The following is a 20,781-nucleotide window of genomic DNA, read 5'->3' as shown; positions in this document are numbered from 1 at the left end:
TAACTAATACACTATAAATAACTTTCACAACCATGCTGACTAAAGGTCCATACACACTGGGCAATTTTGCCCAGTGTGTCTAGACAGAGATGATAGGAAAATCGCTAGGCTGAAATTTTGATTTTGACACTGACCAACGATTTTCCCAGGGGTGGACAACTTTCCATAGAAGGACGCCATGGAGGGTGCCGGACGGGGTCCCGACAGTCGGGATCCCGACAGGCATTCACCCGACGTAGGGATCCCGATTGTCAAAACACCAACAGCCGGGTTCCCGACGGCCACCCTCTATTTTCCCTCAGGGGGGGTCCAAAACCCCCATAGAGGGAGAATAGAATTGGTGGCTTACGTAGCGAGCCACCATGCCCACAGCGTGGCGAGTGCAGCGAGCCAACAAAGGGTTTTGTTGCACTTGCCATGCTGTCTGGGTCGGGATCCCGATGTTGGGATAATGACTGTCGGGATCCCGACTGTCGGACCCCTATAACACACCCGCTATGGAAAGCAGTCCACCCCGTCGATTATCTGCTGGTAATACCAGCAGATGAGTGGCAGCTGCCAGCGATGATGCAAGGGATATCACTGCTCTTTACTGGCCCATACACACAGATAGTCAGGGCCCATGATGGCTGTCCCCTTATGATCGTCCCTGTCATCGGGCCTGCTCCCATCCCCTTCCTCCCTCAGCCATGGCCCCCATCCATTTCCTCAGCCACACTCCATCACCATACTTAGCCACAGACCCCAACACCTTACTCCATCACAGTCCCATCACCATCCTCAGTCACAGCCCTATCACCTTCCTCAGTCACAAACTCATCACCATATTAAGCCACAGCCATCAACACCTTCCTCAACCACATTGCCCAGCCCCATCACTATCTTCAGCCACCAGCACTTAATTTTCCTCAGCCACAGACCCATATCCTTCCTCAGCCAGCAGCCCAATCACCTTTTTCAGCTCCCAGCCTAATCCCTGGCTGTAGGTACCCATATCTGAGGAGCATTGCTAAACAATTTAATGAGGTATCTGGTCAGCATGTCGACATACACTAGGTGGACATTGATAGAAGGTCGACACAAGCAAAAGGTCAACATAAACATGGTCAACACAAATTTTTCATGATTTTTTTACCCTTCCAGGGGAGAGAGAATATAATAGGGGAGCACAGCGAGGCACTGTGCCCAAAGTATTGCCAGTGCAGTGAGCCATGCGAAGGGTATATGGTACACTTATATGGTGTCCATGTCAACATAAACACCGAACCCCCACACTACCCCCCCAAGAAAAACATTCACCTTTTCCTTTGCTGACCACGTTCATGTCTGCATTTTGCTTGTGTGGACCTTCTGTCAATGTTGATCTAGTGTATGTTAACAATTCTTAGGTGTCGACCTGCTGTTTACTGTTGACCATTAGTTGTCAACATAGATACTGTGGACCATTTATACCATGACCATTTAATGAAGGGGGAATTGTAGGGGCATTTTCACATTAAATATAGGTAGCGTTAGGTAGGATGTGATATTGGAGAAACAATACACTTGCAGTAAAATTCCCAAGTCTCATACATACTGGTTATATATCCCATAACAGTGTGTTGTTTTATTGTGCAACACGTAGGAAACAGAAATGAAAGGACAATCTCAAAATAAATACAAGCTCTAAATATACAGATGGAGCGCCTCTCGCCCATCGCTGGGGCTCGCCAGAATGCCCCTGCTGGAGATCGCCGGCGAAGAGGCGCTCCATCTGACAGGGAAGCACAACCATCTCGCACATACATGTGTCCCATATTACGGGGGACGGGACCCCTGCCCTTCTCTGCTTCAGGGAGACAGGAAGGGTTGGTAGGGATTGCGGGGAGGCGGTGGGGACTGGTGGCCAGCGACGGGGATTGTCAGAACTTGTATAGGAAGGTGCAGCCATATCTCTCACCAGCGGCTGTAACTACTGCATTTCCCGCCAGTGCTGGTTTCTGGCATTTGTGTGTACTGTACATGGCTTTAGAATAAAGCATGCAATATTTACCCTACAGTTACAAAATAACTCCCCCAAATCTAACTCTCTCTATGCACATGTTACATTTGCCCCACTTGCAATGCAGCATGGTTTTATCCATCTGCAAAAATTGCAACCTTGCTAACAGTGTCCTCACTGCATGGATATTCAGTCAGGGGAGGCAGTGCCTCACCTGTCATAAATGATAAAAAAAAAATCAAACATGATATTTATATGTACCACATACTGGGGGAAATTTACTAAGATGTGTATTCTACTTCACAAGTGATGTTGCTATGGGCAATTAACCAAAATCTACTTCTTATTTATTTAGCACCCTCTAGAGTCAGATAGTAGACAGGATCTGATTGGTTGCCCATATGAACATCACATGTGAAGTAGAATACTTTCCCAATTATTTATGAGGTGGCACACTGTGGAGCAGCAGGAGCTGTGCCTCCCGCTTACAATTGAAAACTGTCAGCAGCAGCAGGACAGGAGGGGCTAAGCCGTGGGCAGAAATAGAGGCTGCAAACCCCATTGAAAATCAATGGGAAAGCAGCACCTGTCACTGAGACATACAGATGGAGCCATCTTCATCTAACCCTTTAATATGATTAAGTGAGTAATAGGATTGCTAATCCTCTACTGTATTGTTCTATGTATTGTATTGCATCTGAGAACAATAGGTCTTTGATAGCCATGGCTCACCATGACTATCCAGAGACAGCTAGATGAGGATGGCTCCATCTGACAGACTGATCATCTGTCCTGCTGCTCAGTGTCAGTCTGACACTGACGGCATGCTCATGAGTACAAGTTTGATGAGCAAGCTTGCAGAGGTGCTGGCAGTGGCGGTAGCAGGCAACAGGGGGAAGTGCGCATCAGCGTTGGGGTAGCGGGCCGGGTACCGGCAAACAAAAAAAATAAGTTAACAATTCAAAATGGCTATGGCCAGTCAATCACGACAGGCTGTATCATCGCCCCGCCCACTTGAGCTGGCTATATTTTCCATCACGAGACGGGGCAGGCAGTCTGATGGCAGAGGAGGAGCAGAGAAGAGCTCCTGAAGAAGATGCAGGAGCCCAGGGAGGCAGCGGCCATGCAAAAGAGCTTAAAAGGCCACGACCCCCAGGTGATGACACCACTGAAGCCCTGGGGGGGGTCTTCACCTCCTCAAGAACTCCCGGCTTGGGCTGGCTAGTTAGGGTGGTTAATGTTTTGGCCACAGGACCCCGTCAAGCATTTCCTCTGGTTATGGCATTACACCCCCTGCCGGGTGCTGTTTTTTAAAATATGGGGGTCCCCTACTAATTTTGTCCCCCTTATTTTGGGAAACAGTGGCAGCTCAAGAGTCCGGTACTGGTTCCTAAAATAGGGGGGGACCCCTACTCACTTTGTCCCCCATATTTTGGGAACCAGGGCCATCTCCAAAAGGGGGGTTGGATGCGGGTGCCTCACCAGCCACTGACCTCACCGCATGCCACTGCCACACTGACTATTCTTAACTTAGGTTTTCTGAACTTCTACTCTCTACTGTATTGCAATAATCTTTAGCAGGAATATAGAAAATGGAACTGACAGGCTATTATGGTGATGGAGAAAATTTGTTTGAAACCACTATTGTAAACTTTGTTTTCAAATATTTGGTTTAACGTTTCCCCATGATCATAACACCTATGCAGCACATTTTATTAGCGGGTGCACCGTCAAAGGGGTGTGACTATTGGGCATGTCTAAAACTGCCATTTGGTGTGTCTAACACTGTCAATCAGGCATATCTCCCATCATCTATTGGCATTTGCTACAACATAAAACATCTCAGCCACACCACAATCTCCTGCCTACAGTATTTCAGTTTTAATCTTCTAATTACTCTGTGTAACAGTACATGTAAATAAAGTCAAATACATATATGGATGATGCAGGTTTGTAGTGATATGACAATGGTCTAGTACAAGTTATAATGCAAAATACACATAATTGATTGATGGGCGTTTCTTTTAATGGGATACAGTTCTAAAAAGCAAAAATTGTTGGTTAAAGGTATTGCTGGTATTGCTAGTAGCAGAGAGGTGTTCAAAAGGGCAGGCACAACATTGGGGGATGCCTGTGCACCCCTAACACTCAATGTGCGCACGCCTATGCCCATGATGTGTAATAGTATAAACTTTCCCTATGTAAAATTTACTGGCTGAAAGGGAATGCCTGTGATAAGATTTATTTCCATCCCACTGTGTTACTGTAATAAGGAGAGTTTAGTTACAGTACAGATCATTTTCTTATTCAGTTAAGTTTCCAAGCCATACCACTCTCTAGCACTATGCTAGTATTCTTAATTATTTACATTATGTACCAGTGTCATTACTGATCTCATATTACCTGATGTAGATTACACCTCCCATACAATGGGAGAATGTGTGCAACTTAAGAAAAACAGTATAACAGTATTTAAAAGTCTTTCATTTGGATCATGCAGACCAGGCATGCATATGTCACAGTTTAGAAATCCTTATATTCACAGATTTGTATACAGTAGGTGTCACACAAAGATCACTAATACATTTTAAATGTGCTATATTTATAGTATTTTCCATACCCCTTGACACCAGAGGCTGATGGAGGGTTCCAGCAGACATAGGGTCAGATGCACTAAGCTAGAAAAGTAATAAAATAGAAAGTGATAAACCACCACCCAATCAAATGCTAACTGTCATGTTGCAGGTTATGCTAGAAAAATGACAGTTATGAGCTGATTGGTTGGTGGTTTATCACTCTCCATTTTATCACTTTTTAAGGCTTAGTACATAGGCTTTTACACCAGTGGGACACCTGTTTATGTCATACTTGCCTACCCTCCCGGATTGGCCAGGAGTCTCCCAAAAATCACCCTTCCAGGTGGGCAAGTCTCCTGCATGCCCGCCAAAGCCCCTCCCTCTGAGAAATGCCGTGGGTCCGCAGGAGGGGGCAGGACTAAAGTGCCGCAAATTGCGACCCCCCGACATGCAGAATTTGTTGTCCTCTCCGGGCTAGACAAGTATGGTTTATGTTTGGATTCAGTAGTACTATAAATACCTCCCAACTGTCTTTGAAGGCATTTAAAGTTGTGATGACCCTACCAAAATCAGGATCTGCTGCTTTCACAGTACTTGCCAACACCTGTGTCAGGAGAGTCCCAGAGGGGGCAACCCTGTTGGTGTTGCAGGTTAGATGCGTAGTGCCATTATAGCATCTTTGTGGCCCTATCCCTCTCTGAGAGGGAAGGGCCACCCCCTAATATTCTTCACTTTACTGGACTTTCTGGGAGAGTTATAAGTATGTTTGAGTAACTGCTGCTGTTCTTATAGCGCACAAACACGGGGCAATAATAGCCCATTTTTTAGGGGATTTGTCTATATAGCTTAAAAATTAAGCACTGTTTGCTCCATGTGTATGCTCCATAGCGATAGCGTCACCATCGCCGCCTCAGATCTTTACTTCATATAGAAAAGATCTAGTCATATCTCATTAATGACAGTCATACTGTGTATGCACATGCTGTGCTCCTACGGTGACCAGGAATTCTTTAACCAGAAGCAGTCACCATCACTGTTATTATCTCAGTTATTGCCAAGTGGGTATTCCGAAGTTATAGCCAAATAGCCACTATTTTTGTTTTGCCAAGTAGGCATATCTCAGTTATTGCCAGGTGGGCATTCCGACGTTACAGCTGAGTAGGCACTATTTCAGTTTAGCCAAGTAGGCATTCTTCATTTATTTCTTACTCCCGGATCCAGTATGCAATCTCAGACTTGGGGTCTTGTAAAACTCCAGAGTCCTAACATCCAGTTCTCCTGTGTCTCACTGGTTCACTGAGGTCACGACTGGGTCCCAAAACCCCTATCGTGACAGTTTGCTCAGAGCACAGGGAACTTGTTAGAGACCAAGGTGGTGGTATGCCTGTGCATGGTAGAGACTTCTGTGGAAATCCCTTCTCCAGTCATGGAGGTTCTGTAGGAACTGTCTATCAGTTTGCATAGGTTGCAGCTAGCTCTGTCTTCGAATGTTCCCAATCCCGTAAAAACTTCTGCTGCCGCATCAGGTAATTCAATACCACCTCACTCCAGTTGGTCTGTTGCCTACCCTCAGTAAAGGAATAGAGGATTCAGTGAGGAAGAGGCCTCTGTAGAACCAATGTTGCCCCTCCAAGAGTAGTAGTTTCTCTTAATTTTTTTCTAAGCCACTACTTGAACTGTTAAGTCCATTCCACCTTCTACTTGAACAGTTGCAAGGACTCCTGTCCAAAATATTGCTTATGATGACGAACATGCTTGGCGGTACCTCCGGTCTCACTATGCCTACTACCAGAAGGTCTGAGTCTAAAGGGTCTCTGGTTTCAGCTCCACCTAGTTCTGAGTGTCTCTCTCGAGTGCTGATGAAGGATAATCTCCGAAGAAGACCACAAGCTAAACTTTCCGAGGCAGAACATCTACAACGCAAATTGCATGGACTCTGTTTCTATTGTGGGAACCCTGATCATTCCGTAGTAGACTGTGTCCTACATAAAACCAGGAATAGTGGGTCTGCTACTGCTTCCCTTCAGAGAGAGACCCAAGTCTACAATAGGGGTCCCACAAGAGAATTGTCCTTACCAAGCATAAATCTGCCATTGTACAGACAAATTCAAGGGAGGTTCCTGACAACCTCAAAAAGGTCTTTAGGTTTGCAAACCATAAGTGAACCAGGCATATCTTTATTTCACATTGGGAAGTATTGTGCTGCAGCTCCAGCAGGGATGTCGAGTCTCCAGCCCCAAGAGAGAATCCAGCTTCTCCAGCCTCAAAAAGGGGTTCAGTGTCTCCAGACCCAAAAGGGTGTTTACAGTCTCCAGCCCCAGCAGGGGGATCAAGAAATCCATCCCCAGGGTGGGGTTCAGCATCTTCTGCCCGAGAGGGGTTTCCACGTCTCCAGCCTAAAGAAGAGGTTCATTGTATTCAGCCCAAGAGGGGTTAGCTATATCCAGCCCCAGAAGGGGGTTCAGCATCCTCAGCCCCAGAAGGGGGATTAGCATCTCCAGCCTCAGAAAGAAGTTTTCTGTCTAAAGTCCCACAAGTGGGTCCACTGTATCCAACCCCAGAAAGGGGTTCAGCTTTTCCAGCCTCAGGTAGAGGTTCACAATCTCGAGCTCCAAGAGGCGATTTACAGATATCAATTCAAGAAGGGGGTTTCTTGTGTCTAGCATCTGTTTTCTCCTAGGTGGTGGCGATATTTGGAGGGACATTTTCAGCAAATTTCCATTTCCATGCAGATGGCTAGCAGGTGCAAACTAAAATCTATGTTAACAGCCATCTATGTTAACAGCCATGCATGGACCTGTCTGACGCCCGGTCCATGCACAGGCTATAGACATGTGCCACAAAAAAATGGAGCTTGGCTTCGTGGGATGGGATGTGGCTTAGCGTCCTAACCCAAATTCAGTGTCTGGAAGATGCAGGTTGAACCTGAAGACTGTTGTGTCTGCAGTGCTGGCTCCTACACTGTATCTGAAGACAGACATTTTGCAAGTTCCAGCTCATGGTTGCAGAAGTCTACATTCCCTGGGGATGCTGTAAGGATTGCTCAGACAGTATTGAGCAGCTGCACTCACACTGTTCTCATGGCACATCACTCTCTTCTCTCTCTCTCTCTCTCTCTCTCTCTCTCTCTCTCTCTCTTTCTCCCAATATATATACATATACGATCCCCGGGCATTTTCTAAGCAATCTCACTAGATAGCTTAGTTAGAAAATGCCCCTACATTGCTCCATGTGGAGGGGCATAGCGATAGTGTCACTATCCCTCCAGGGATTAATATCAAACACACAGGATAATCTAGTTAATCACCGGGGTCTCGAAGTCAGGGTTTGTGTACTCAGCGGAGAACACTGGCCCTGATAAATCGCTCAGCGGCACATCGCTCAGCGGCACATCGCTATGCAGCGCTGTGTGCTGAGCGATCTAGTTTCACTCAGAACGCTCTTGCAGCACATCTCCCTGTGTGTAGGCCCCATTAGCCGCCTCTTCCAATCACCTTAAGACAGCTGTACAATATCAGGTTTCCAGCTAGATGCATCTTTAATGACAGCTTTCTCAGTTGAATTACAGTCTTTCCAGGTAGTATTTGTATGCTATGTGACCTATTCCTATAGTCTGGACTATATTTACATGTATGCCGTTTCAGAGTTATAATGATTTCTATAATAAAAACCGGTGACTGAAGAGAACAAACATACAGCGATCGATAACCATCCCCCCTTATATCACTTAAAAACTTGAGGGCTTGCTTGACAGACAGCAGAAGATAGAGATGGCAGGGACACACATCCCAGCATCCCCTGCAACAGTTTTAACTTGGCCAAATAGCAAAACTGTAGAAGGGCATACTGACATGTGTAATTCAACAACAGCTGGAGGGTTGGGGAGCCAAAGGTTCCCCATGCCTGCTTTAATGTATAGTAGGAGATGTGGAAACAAAGAAAATTGTACAAAAAGTGGCAGAATAAAAATAATAGTAGTTGTTGATGTGGAAAGTGTGTAGAGCTACTGCATACCTCTCTATACAAAAATAGGGACAATAGGTCCATTAAAGAAGTGTATCCTTGAGGAAAAGGCCGTGGCGCTGCTGCATGTGCCACATTTTCATCAATCTGGGGCGGCACGCCCCTTGCTCTTGCTACTTGGACCTCCCCTCTAGAAAATTAATTTGTTCCATTATGAGGATGAAAAAACAATGGCATAGTTGCGTTCCTCTATAAGGGCATAACATGGTAGGAGTTCTGCAGTGTTCTCTAGAGTGCTCTATGACTTTGTACCAGGTATAATAGTGTGTTATGGATATTAAAGGAAAGACTGTTAGTACTGTAGGTACTATAAGATATCTAAAACACATTTATTGCTGTTTTCAAAATGCATAATTTTCTTAACTAATTTTAAAGTGTGCGTATATATATATCTATATATAGAGTATCGTATAAGGCGATACTTAGAGTCGGTTGTAACAAACACAAACCAAATGTAGGTTTATTGGCAACGTTTTGGGGCTGTGCCCCTTTTTCAAGCCTCTACAACAAGTCACTTGTTGTAGAGGCTTGAGAAAGGGGCACAGCCCCGAAACGTTTCCAATAAACCTACATTTGGTTTGTGTTTGTTATAACCGACTCTGAGTGCCACCTTATACGATACTCTATATGGGAGCAGATCTTTGTCTGGCTCAGGGAAGGCACCAGGGCATATAATTTCTACAGGCAACTTGGGAGTGCCAGTTACCTACAGCATCTATAACTATATATACATATATATATATATATTTTGCAGATAGCGTTACTATATATCATATGATATAAAATCATTAGTAGGTATTCAATAGTTAATTTTGTAGTTGTAAAATTATTTGGATTTATTTTAACAATTTGTTTTCTTGTTTTAGGCCAACAATCACTTTATAGTCATCTTAGTAACAACATACATGCACGGTCCACAGACATGAGGCACCAGGTGACATGTCCACCTATAGCCCCCAGAGGATTTGGCAGACCATTTCAGGGCATAAACAACTATGCGTCCCCTTATTTCCAATCTCGAAATGGTTTTCACACAATACATTCTGAGAACAGCCCAGTAAAACCAAGAATCCTGACTGTGGTTAAACCTGGTAGCCACCCTGTAAAAAAAATCACTTTACTTCTCAACCGAAGGGCTGTCCAGACCTTTGAACAGCTTGTAGCGGATATATCGGAAGCACTGGGATTTCCAAGGTGGAAAAATGATCGTGTAAGGAAACTTTACAACCTCAAAGGCAAGGAAATACGTAGCATGTCTGATTTCTTCCGTGGGGATGATGTATTCATAGCACTGGGTAGGGAACAGCTGACACTAAAGAGCATTGAAATTGTGTTAAATGAACTTTATCCAGATAGACCTCTGAGACAGAACAAGGATCACTATGAAAAACTCAAATACAAGCTGAACCACAAGACGCTAAATATAGACAGCGGATATGAAGACACAGACATCACCAACAATTATGAGGAGATCATGTCTCAACGATTACCAAATAAAAGTGATGGTAAAAGTTATACCAAAAATAGGACTGAAGAGACCAGGAGGCTAAAAAAACATGACAAATTTAAGAGCGAACAAAAACAATTACCTGGAATTATGAAGAAACTTGAAATTTGCCATAGCAAACCAAGTAAAATGTTGACCACAAGCTTGGATTACGCTATGAAATGTGAGCACTGTAAAGAATATAAATCTAAGCACAGAATGAACAGGGATCTTGAACATGATACATTATTAGAAGATGCTGCTTTGATTGGGAGGTGTTGGAAGCCATCAATAAATAAGTGTAAGTCCGAGAGCTTAAAACTGAAATGTATATCCTGCCATGATAGGTGTAAGGACTTCAGTAGGGATTGTAGTGAGCTAGAGGACAAAGTGGACAGCAGCTTGGATCTGTGTGAGAACTCACAATGGTCACATTCCAAAACACAAAGTCAAAGCGACAGCAGCCAAATGAAAGCTGTTAACATTAAATGTCATGAGAGGAAACAATGCAGTGGTGAGCATACCAATTACTCAGCAATAAAACTCCGTAGTAGGCTCATTGAGAATTTCCTGGAAGACACAAAAGAAAATGTACAAATAAAAGGAGACAAAACCATTTTTGACAATGATTGCAACAGTAAAAAAGATGTCATGCAAATTGGTGACTCGAGAGCACAAAAAGTTGCAGATCAGCCACCAAGAATGGCAGAGGCAAAGGGAATTTACAGCATTAATAGACCATGTTATATTAAAAACAGGATGGATATAGAAAAGTATTATGAAATTGGTAGAACTATTGGAGATGGAAACTTTGCAGTTGTGAAGGAATGTAGACTTCGGAAAACAAATGAAGAATATGCCATGAAGATTATTGATAAGGCCAAGCTCATAGGAAAAGAAGATATTATTGAAAATGAAGTTCGGATAATTAAATTGCTTTCCCACCCTAATATTGTAAAACTTATTGATGATTTTGAGACTGACAAGGAGATTTTCCTGATATTGGAGTACATAAAAGGTGGGGACCTGTTTGATGCTATCACTGAAAGTGTTAAATTTACTGAACACGATGCTTCCCTTATGTTGACAAACCTGTGTGAGGCTTTGGAGTACATCCACAAAAAGAATGTTGTCCACAGAGACATTAAGCCTGAGAATCTGCTGGTGAGTACTATTATTGTTAGAGTCATGTTTTATGTAAGAGCATAAAAAGCATATGGTACAGCATATACAAAAGTAATGACTATTTTAGAAACATTGTGCTATTTGGCACATGATGACATATACTATGCCAGTGGTTCCCAAATGGGTGCCTTGGGACAGAGGATAAGGCTGCTATGGTGACTGTATTCCAAGTCATCCACTAGGCCAGTGATCAGAAAGGTGTACTGAACCTGCTGGGAGAGACGGTCTTCATCACACTTCCAACCAGAACACTTGGCCATCTCCTCCCAGCATTCCTTGCACAATGTTGGCAGTGTGAGGGTTGTTGCCAGGTACCCTTCAATGTCAGGTGCTGGGTGGAACCACAGGCAGCTGCAGATTGGTGATGACTGGGAAGGACAGAAACCAGAATGCTCTGCCAGGCCATCTGTGCTGTGTGACAGGCCTGTGTGGCTGGCAGGTTGCAACAGAGAAACACGGCCAGCACCTAGTGGGTCTCCAGCTGTCTGACTTATTACACAGGAATGGCACAATTGTAAGCAACTGTGCACCCAAAATGAAGGGGGGAAGTTGTTGGTGCGGAGTGTGCCCAGTAATGGTAGGGGTGGGATGTAAGATATTTGACAGTTCTGTGTAACCGTATAACACCGTGCACTAAGACTTACATCTGGTCAGTGGCGGAACTCCCCGAGGCAATGGAGTCATCTGCCGCTGGGAGCCAGCCTTAAAGGGGGCACTGCCTCCCGATGTTCTGAGCCAGCAGGGCGGGAGACTCTGCAGAAGTCCCCTGGGCTCCAACACAAGCGGACTGGTAATTGTATGCTGCTCTGGGTCCCCACTCATTAGATATGCAGGAGCGGCAACCCAGGCAGCAGTGAGCGGGTCCCTGCCCCCTGTATATCTACGAGTTTGGTCACGGCGCATTGCATACTGAATGAGCGGGTCCCCGCCCCATGCATATCTAATGAGCGGGTACCCTACCCGGCGCAGTGCATATTCAATGACCGGGTCCCTGCTCATTGGATATGCACGGGACGGAACAGAGTTCAAGGAGCCGGTCAAGCTGTCTGTCCAGCATGAATAATTATTTTTTTATTCTTTCTTAACGTAGTGGTCTGTGATGTGATTGCGGGTGTGAGTGTGTGTGTGTGTGTATATCTGTGAGTGGGTGTAGGGCAACAAATTGCTTAGGGCCAGCTCTCTGCATTAAAGTGGGGGGTGGGGGGCAGTGGGGAGGGAGGGGCAACAAAACATCTTGCCTCCTGGCGCCTGAGAAAACTTACTCCACTGCATCTGGTGGTGATTAGCAAGGGATTGGAGGAGCTATGGAGAGATGATGGAGATAGGGAGCAGAAGGAGGAGGAGTGATGGGCTTATCTAGACGGCAGGATACAAACATGAACTGGAGCCAGTTTAACAGTTATAAAAGATCAGGACCTGCCCCAATCAGGTCACTTCTTTAAAGAGATATACTGTAGATAAGGGAAAAAAGCCTGCAGTGGCCCCTTTAGATGGGGCCTTACTGTGTCTCATCACCAATTGGAACATTTGACCAAACTGATGGTAAATCATCATAGTGCCTCTGGAGCATGTGATGATGTAAGTATGTTATAGGGGAGGGACATATGCTGCATACATAGTGTAAGAGTGGGTGAGGTCTAATTTGGTCTCCACCGAAAATGCTTGGGGCAACCCAGCATCTCTGTAGATGCTGGGCTGCCAATGGATACTGGTCATTCTGCACTGTCAGCTCCTCCTCTATGCAGGAGAACAATCACACTGCAGCACCTGGCTCCTGTCTCTGTGGAGAACACAGCATTTTGGTCTCACCCCCTATTTCCCCCTTCTGACACCACTGCTTGGAGTTAGCTTAGTGTTTTAAAGAGCTAGATTTACCCCAAAGAATGTGCCACTCTTCCCAAAGTGTTATCACGCTACTTTTGGATCTGATTCAGAGTTGTATACTAAAAGCACAACAGCTTTGTCTATGTACACATCTGCTGTGTGGAAATACTTTATGGTTCAGAAGACATATGATGGCCAAAGAGGTCCGCTGTCTGCTTAGAGCCTAGGGGGGAGATTCTCTAAGCTAGAAATGCGGTAAAAACCCGTTATCGCAACCCTCCGCCGCCCCGCGCCGACCCACCGCTGCCCCGCACGGACCCCCGCCGCCCCGCATCGCCCCTTCCCCCCTCACCTGTGTCCGGGCAGCACAGAGCTGTGCTGCCCAGACCTGTGACCTCCTCCCTGCACTGATCTTCTTCCGGGTGCAGGGAGGAGAGCCCGGCGCAGCAGCAGCTCCGGGTGTGGGAAGGGGGAGCCGCCGGGACCTGCTGGAACCCGGCGACTCTCACCGCAAAGGACGCAAGAGCTGTCATTTTCTATAATTATCGCATATGTTAGAACATATGCGATAATTATAATTGCGAAGAGAGGCGAAAGGGGGCAGAGATTCTTAGAGAATCTCCCCCTAGTTCTGTATTCAAAGATGCAAAATCAAATTGTCATCGCGACCCTTGGGACGCAGCTTTGGCCATCTGTGTAACATTAAGGTTGCTCAGAATGGCTGCCGAATCTCCACTGCCTTCTGTCTTCAAGCACTAAATAGGGCCGTTACATTTCCAATGGAGCTAGGCGGGACACCCTTATAGTTCTATCCCAGGAGCCCTGCTAGCACCTGCAGTAGGGGACATGATGGCTCCCATATGGTATCACTCAACCTGTGCTGTAAGAAGTGATAGTGCACCACTGCTGCTGCTGGACTGTGAGGTGGGACCCACTGGTGAATGGTGATTCTGAATGCTCATAAGTCTGACCCTGACCCACCGGTCATTCTAACACATCATAGCTTGAGCACTACCAATTCACTGTGGCCTCCGGTACACACAATATTTGTTATCCCTATTTCCAAGGTAGGTGTTTGTGTGTGTGTGTGTGTGTGTGTGGAGGGGGGGGGGGCCTTCAACACCCACAAATATTTGCAGAATGAGATCTTTACATGTGTCGTGCCAGATCTCAAACAATCATAGATGTATGCAAAACATTGGGACAATGCACCAACCATGTGGGGTTTCTTTGTGGGATAGCATAAACTAATTCTAGGGGGCATTATGAACCCCGGCCCCCACATTAGCAAAATGCCGACTCATTTTAGCCTCGACCCCCTCTCCACTGACACGTGAATGCCCATGATTATCGTTCTGTCCTGCTCGCTTCATTAGGGTGTGGGCAGGATGTGGGAGATAAGCCTGCTCTTCTGGGGCTGCGGTTGGCTCTGCAAATAATTTGGATCCTCCCACAACTTCTGTGACAGGAAGCAAGGATGCTGTAAGAGAGGGAAAGAGTGGTAGTTAATTAGGAGGCTAAGCCACACATATACCAGTGCAGGCATCACTTATACAGCTAGGACTTTCTCTTACAGTATTACTGTCAGTGTTACAAATTTGATCATATTCATCCTCCCTACAGGTTAAATTATTTGGCAGCCTTTTCCTGAAATTTTCAGATGTTTTTCTATTCCATTTTTAGGTGCAGCAAAATGTTGATGGATCTTCCACGTTGAAACTAGCTGACTTTGGACTTGCTGTATATGTCACAGAACCAATGTTCACTGTTTGTGGAACTCCAACGTATGTGGCCCCTGAGATACTATCTGAAAAAGGTATCCTTATTTATTTTCATTATATATTATACTTTTAAAAATATCCATAAGTAATGGGAATTTGTATATAAACTCTTGCATTTCCTTCTGGACATACAGTAGGTGTGTATTTGGTGCAAAACACAGCAAAAATTTCATTTTGTAAACTATTTGGTAAATAAACCCTGTAATTATTTTTACTATTATTATGCTTTAAAAAAAGCTTCATCTGTCTTTCTCTCCCGGGATGTCTGGGGCACCCTACACTGATCACCTGCATCCCCCTTATTTTGCACTTCTGGGGACTCTCCTAGAATAGCAAAATCAGAAGTAGACAAATATGCTTTGCTTTGTGCTGATATAATATATTGGCATATTTGATGAGAAAGTGCTTCAAGAACAATTCTGTGTTTTGATACATGTATTATTGGTTCAAGCCACTCAATACTGACTCCACTGGGTATAGCTAATTAGTGCTTGCCAGTGGCGTAAGGTCGTCCCAGTTGTCCGGAGGCAAGATAAATGTTGGTGCACCCCCCCTAACACATACATATACACACCTCTGTCACTCAATAAAAACAGACATTTCTGTACAGGGGTGGATTCAGAACAAAACAACAGGGGGGGGGGGGAAGGGGGAGTGAGTGAGAGGGTGGAGAGAGAAGGGAAGGGGTGGAGTTTTGGACAGAGAGAGTGGGGGAGTGAGAGAGAGGAGGAAGGGTGGAGTTTTGGACAGAGAGAGTGGGGGGAGTGTGAGAGAGGGTAGAAAATGTGAAAGTGAGTGTGATAAGTGGGGGGGGGGGGGCTGAGAGTGTGAGAAGGGGGAGAGTGTGAGAGATAGAGAGGGTACTAGGTGGAGAGGGAAAGGGCTGAGCATAGAAAGGGGTGTAAAAGAGGGAGAGTGAGAGTGGGTGAGTGTGAGAGAGGGTGAAGAGACAGAGTTGAGAGAAAGGGGAGAGAGAGTGTGAGCGGGAAGCAAGAGAGAGGGGGTTAAAGAGAGAGGAGATGGATGAGAGGGTGAAGAAGAGAGAGAGTTTTAGAGAGCAGTGAGAGAGGGGGATGAAAGCGGAAGAGTGAGTGTGTGAGAGGGGGAGAAGAAAGAGAGGTCAGAGAGGGATGATAAAGATATTGAGAGAAGTGAGAGGGGGGAGTGAAAAGGGTAGAAAAGAGAGATAGGGGTGAGAAAAGGAGTGAGTGGGAGAGAGTAAAGGAGGGGGGGAGTAAGTGTGAGAGAGGGGGAGAATAGAGGGGAGGTTGAGGGGAGAATGAGTGTGAGAAAGAGGGAGAAAAGAGAGAGGGGGTGGGAGTGAGTGTGAAAAAAAGGGAGAAAGTTAGAGAGAGGGGGAGAGGGAGTGTGCGAAAGAGGGAGAGAAGAGAGAGAAGAGAGAGAGCATTGATAGAAGTGTGCAGGGAGCAGCATACAGATCAACATTACCTTCTCTGTGTCACTGGATCCACGTAAGAATGGGAGTGCTCATAAGTGGCGGGATGTATCAACATACATCCGCGCCCTTCGCACGGCAGCCGCCGCGATGCTACCGCATATGTACTAACATATGCGGCCAGCATCGGGCTGCGGTAACGGAGACCCCCGCGATACCTGTGATGTTGGCTGCGGGGGTCTCCGTCACCTCCCGGCGGCTGCCAGCGTCCCCCTGCGTCTCCTCCTCCCCCCTGAAGCCGGATGTCCTCCCGGCTGTCACACCAGGGGGAGGAGGAGGTTAAAGGAGGACGGGAGGGGGGGCGGCGCGCGGACGGCTTACGTCGGGCGGCGAAAGAAGCCCATAGGCTTCTATAGGGTATCGCCACCCTCTGGGTGGCGATACCCTGGCCTGCGAAAACGGGGCGAACCGGTGATAGTACATAGGAAAATGCGGTAAAACGGGGGTTTTACCGCATTTTCCCTTTAGTACATCCCGCCGAAGGGGAGGGTGGGTGCCCAATGTCCCACGGAGGTGTTGCAGTTCCCAGTATGTGTCCTGCTCCCTCCAAGAGTGGTATACGGGTTGTCCCGCTTCTGTGATATGTGATATGTGATATGCGGGTCGGCTGTTTAATATGTAAAAAAACAAATCACATAAACGACACGGGTTTTTCGTTCATGTGCCTTGGTGGCCCTCCGAAATCTGTCACTTTCTCTGTCACTCAACACAAACACACACCTGTTTCACTCAAACATGCACATGTGCAAACACCTTACACTTAAAAGACAAACACACATCTCTGTCACTTAAAAACATCCACAAACCTGTTTCACTGAAAACACACAAGCAGCACACCTCTTACATAACATACACTTCTGTCACTAAAAATAATACACTTCATTCACTTATAAACATCCATGCACAGAGACTGCTTACTTATTAAATATGCCTCCTGGCACTTCTCACATTATTTGCATAAATGTACCCATTTATTTGGGCTGCAGATAAAGAAAAAATAACCCATACTCACACATATACCTACATAAAGGGGGTTATTCTAATTTGTTCGCATCCTCCATGCGTTTGCACGGGGAACCGATGTTGTGCGTATACGCTGGTGCAGTGTCGCCACACTGTTCACCAACCGCAGTCACCCAAGACTGTGGGCAGGGGTGGCTGCGTATATTCGCTCCCATGGGAATGCCCAGCATTTTATGGGTGTTCCCATGGGGATTGGCCCATGACGTGGGTGCCAGGGGTGGACAGCTGACATCACCGGTTGTCAGCTGCCTGCCAAGTTCCTCTCGAGTGTGCACGCATATCTAAGTGACCTGAGAGTCACTTAGATATGCGGGCACGTTCCACATCATTGGATGGTCGGCGACCATCGGATCATGTGGGTGTTTCCACGTAGCCTGCGAATGGATGTTTATGTTAAACATCCATTTGCAGCCCACGAGAACAGACGTGGCATGCAGGGGGGGGGATTGGACCGACATTTGGCGGGCGGCGTATCACACGCCTATACACATGCATACAGTATATAGTCACATATATATACACAAACTGTCACACACTTATACATACATATAGTCACACACCTATTCACCCATGCACACATTCAAACAGTATGATATTACACACAGATAAATACATACAGTATATAATAGTTACACACACAGATAAATACATACTGTACAAAATAGTTACACACACACACACACGCACGCACACACACACACACACACACGGATAAATACATACAGTATATAATAGTTACACACACAGATAAATACATACTGTACATAATAGTTACACACACACACACACACACACACACACACACACACACAAACACAGAGATAAATACATACAGTATATAATAGTTATACACACAGATAAATACATACTGTACATAATAGTTACACACACACACACACTGTATATAATATTTAAACACACACACACTGTCACACTCACCATGCTGCTGCTGCTGGGCCTGGCTGGCTGGCAAAGACTATGGGCGGTATTCAATGACGTGAATCGTTGGTCACAGCGATTCTGATTTCAGATTCGCCAGCCATTCGCCGGTTTTTTGACGGCGATTCGCCAGGTGTAGGGATTCGTCGGGAGTCGCCGGGACTAGCTGTGTCACCCTATTCAACGTGGCTGAGAATCGCTGCCCCCAACGGCGATTCTCAGCCAATCCGGCGTTTCCCTAAACAGCTTCAGTACTGTAAGAAATTGCAGTGAAATGCAAGAAAAATGCAAATTACCCTGAAAAAACGATTCCAATACAGCAGACTGCAAAAGCTGTGTAATCTCCTCAAAGGCCAAACGAAGGAGTGAGGTGGGGAGGAGAATCATGGGTAATTGAGGTGAACCATGGGTAAGAACAGTGCATTGTGGGAGAAAAAAAAATACCAGAAAAAATTAAATATATATTTGTATAGCACTTCTACAACCATCAAATCACACAAGGGCAGCAAATAATATTAGATTACACTTGCAGAGTGAAATTGAACACTTAAAAACCAATTATTTCACAGGTTCAGATCAAAGTTCACCATAAAAAGATGACGAGGGACACTCGGTGAGGAACGGCGATATGAAACAAGAAATAAGAATCGCCAACTTCTCATTGAATACACTTTTGGCGATTCATGGCGAATCCCGTCGACTACCAGCGAATCCCCATGAAAATTCGGGTTGGGATCATTTGGTCTATTGCATTATGGTAGAAAGTCATTAGGTCGAATCCATTAGGTCGACATGCTAAAAGGTCGACATGATTCTAGGTCGACATGTGAAAAGGTCGACATGATTCTAGATCGAAAGGTCATTAGTTCGACAGGTCATTAGTTCGACAAGGTCATTAGTTCGACATTGTCTATGTCGACATTCACAAGGTCGACATGGGGTTTTTCACTGTTTTTTTACCTGAATGTCAACACAGTCGACATGGACACAGTTTAAAGTGCACTGCATCCCCTCGCATCGCTCGCTGCGCTCGCTATGCGTCGGGCACGGTGCCTCGCTACGCTCGGCACACTATTTTATTCTCCCACCACGCCCTAGTGGATGGTAGGGCATGAAATACCGCCTGTCGGCACATGTTGGCTCAAAAAACAGTGAAAAACTCCATGTCGACCTTGTGAATGTCGACATAGACAATGTCGAACTAATGACCTTGTCGAACTAATGACCTGTCGAACTAATGACCTTTCGAACTAGAATCATGTCGACCTTTCCCCATGTCGACCTAGAGTCATGTCGACCTTTTAGCATGTCGACCTAATGGATTCGACCTAATGACTTTCTACCATAATGCAGTAGACCAAATGACCGCATCCCGAAAATTCCTATAGACAAAAACCGGCGATTTGTAGCGAATAACATTTGGCGATTGGTGCTTCATTCGCCGGTCATCATCGGCGAATAGAGGTCGTTGAATAGGGTGATTCGCTTTTTCAGCTCCAAAAATCGCCGGCACACACGAAAAAAACACAGATTCGCCATAAAACTTGGCGAATCTGCCTCATTGAATACCGCCCTGTGTGTACAGTCTCCAGTCCAGTGCTGTGTAGCCACGCCTCCTTTTCGGACTGTTCCACCAGAACCACTCGCTCCCTCTTATCTGGCTGGCTGCAAGATACAACTGCTGCACTAACTGCGACGTGCACTGTATTGCAGAAACTGAAAGTAAACTTAAACCCCCCAGCAGCCCTGAGCTTGCTGCAGCAAGGTCTGCTAGGAGCTGTACTTTATTTTCATTTTCTTTAATGCGTGCACCATGCTCCTCTCTCTTGCTGCCAGCTGGCACTGCACCTGTTCCACTGTCTGGCAGGCAGTAGCACCGGTAGGTTGAAACACCTCCCACCAACTGTAAAAGCATTAAAAAACAGATCCCGAAAAGGAGGTGGAGCGATGAATGACTGAAGTGATGGAACTACATGAGACTACACAGGACCATGTCAGAGGGAGGGAAGAAGATTTAGCCAGCCAGACTTTGTTAATTAATTTGAGGGACAGTGTCTGAGTGAAAGTGTGTGTGCGGGGATTGTGAATGTAAGGGGCGCTACTTCTGCAGCAATTCTGTAAAAGGGACACTACTACTGTGGGTATTATTTGAATAAGCAGCACTACTACTGGGATATTACGGGTGACATTCTATGGGTTCCGATTTTTAGGCATGTCTAAAATTCGCACCAAATCGCACTTTTTAAAATCGAATTTTTTGGCCGTTTTTCGCATATTTAATGACATGCGAATTTCAGGAAAAAAAAGTGCGATTAGGTGCGATAATGTGCGAATTTTAGGCATGAAAATGTGCGAATTTTAGGCATGAAAATGTGCGAATTTAAGGAAATGTGCGATTTTTTGTTCTTAAAAAAAAATAGCATGGGGTCCCCCCTCCTGAGCATAACCAGCCCCGGGCTCATTGAGCCGGTCCTGGTTCCAAAAATACGGGGGACAAAAAATCTGGG

At 45.7% G+C, this 20,781-nt stretch overlaps 1 protein-coding gene across 2 annotated transcripts in view; it reads left to right on the top strand.

Moving 5' to 3' along the window:
- DCLK3 (doublecortin like kinase 3) overlaps nucleotides 1-20,781 on the top strand; it is a 38,383-nt gene that overhangs the window by 6,070 nt on the left and 11,532 nt on the right. For both annotated transcript variants that reach the window (XM_083188216.1, XM_083188215.1), the window contains exons 2-3: nucleotides 9,447-11,230; nucleotides 14,759-14,891. In XM_083188216.1, coding sequence (XP_083044342.1) covers nucleotides 9,447-11,230; nucleotides 14,759-14,891 — 1,917 coding nt within the window. The remainder of the gene's footprint in view (nucleotides 1-9,446; nucleotides 11,231-14,758; nucleotides 14,892-20,781) is intronic.

Source organism: Crinia signifera, chromosome 5, assembly GCF_055691185.1.
Source record: "Crinia signifera chromosome 5, ASM5569118v1, whole genome shotgun sequence".
Classification (NCBI taxonomy): Eukaryota; Metazoa; Chordata; class Amphibia; order Anura; family Myobatrachidae; genus Crinia; species Crinia signifera.
Note: the sequence above shows the minus strand (reverse complement) of the source record. Positions and strands in the feature narration are given on the sequence as shown.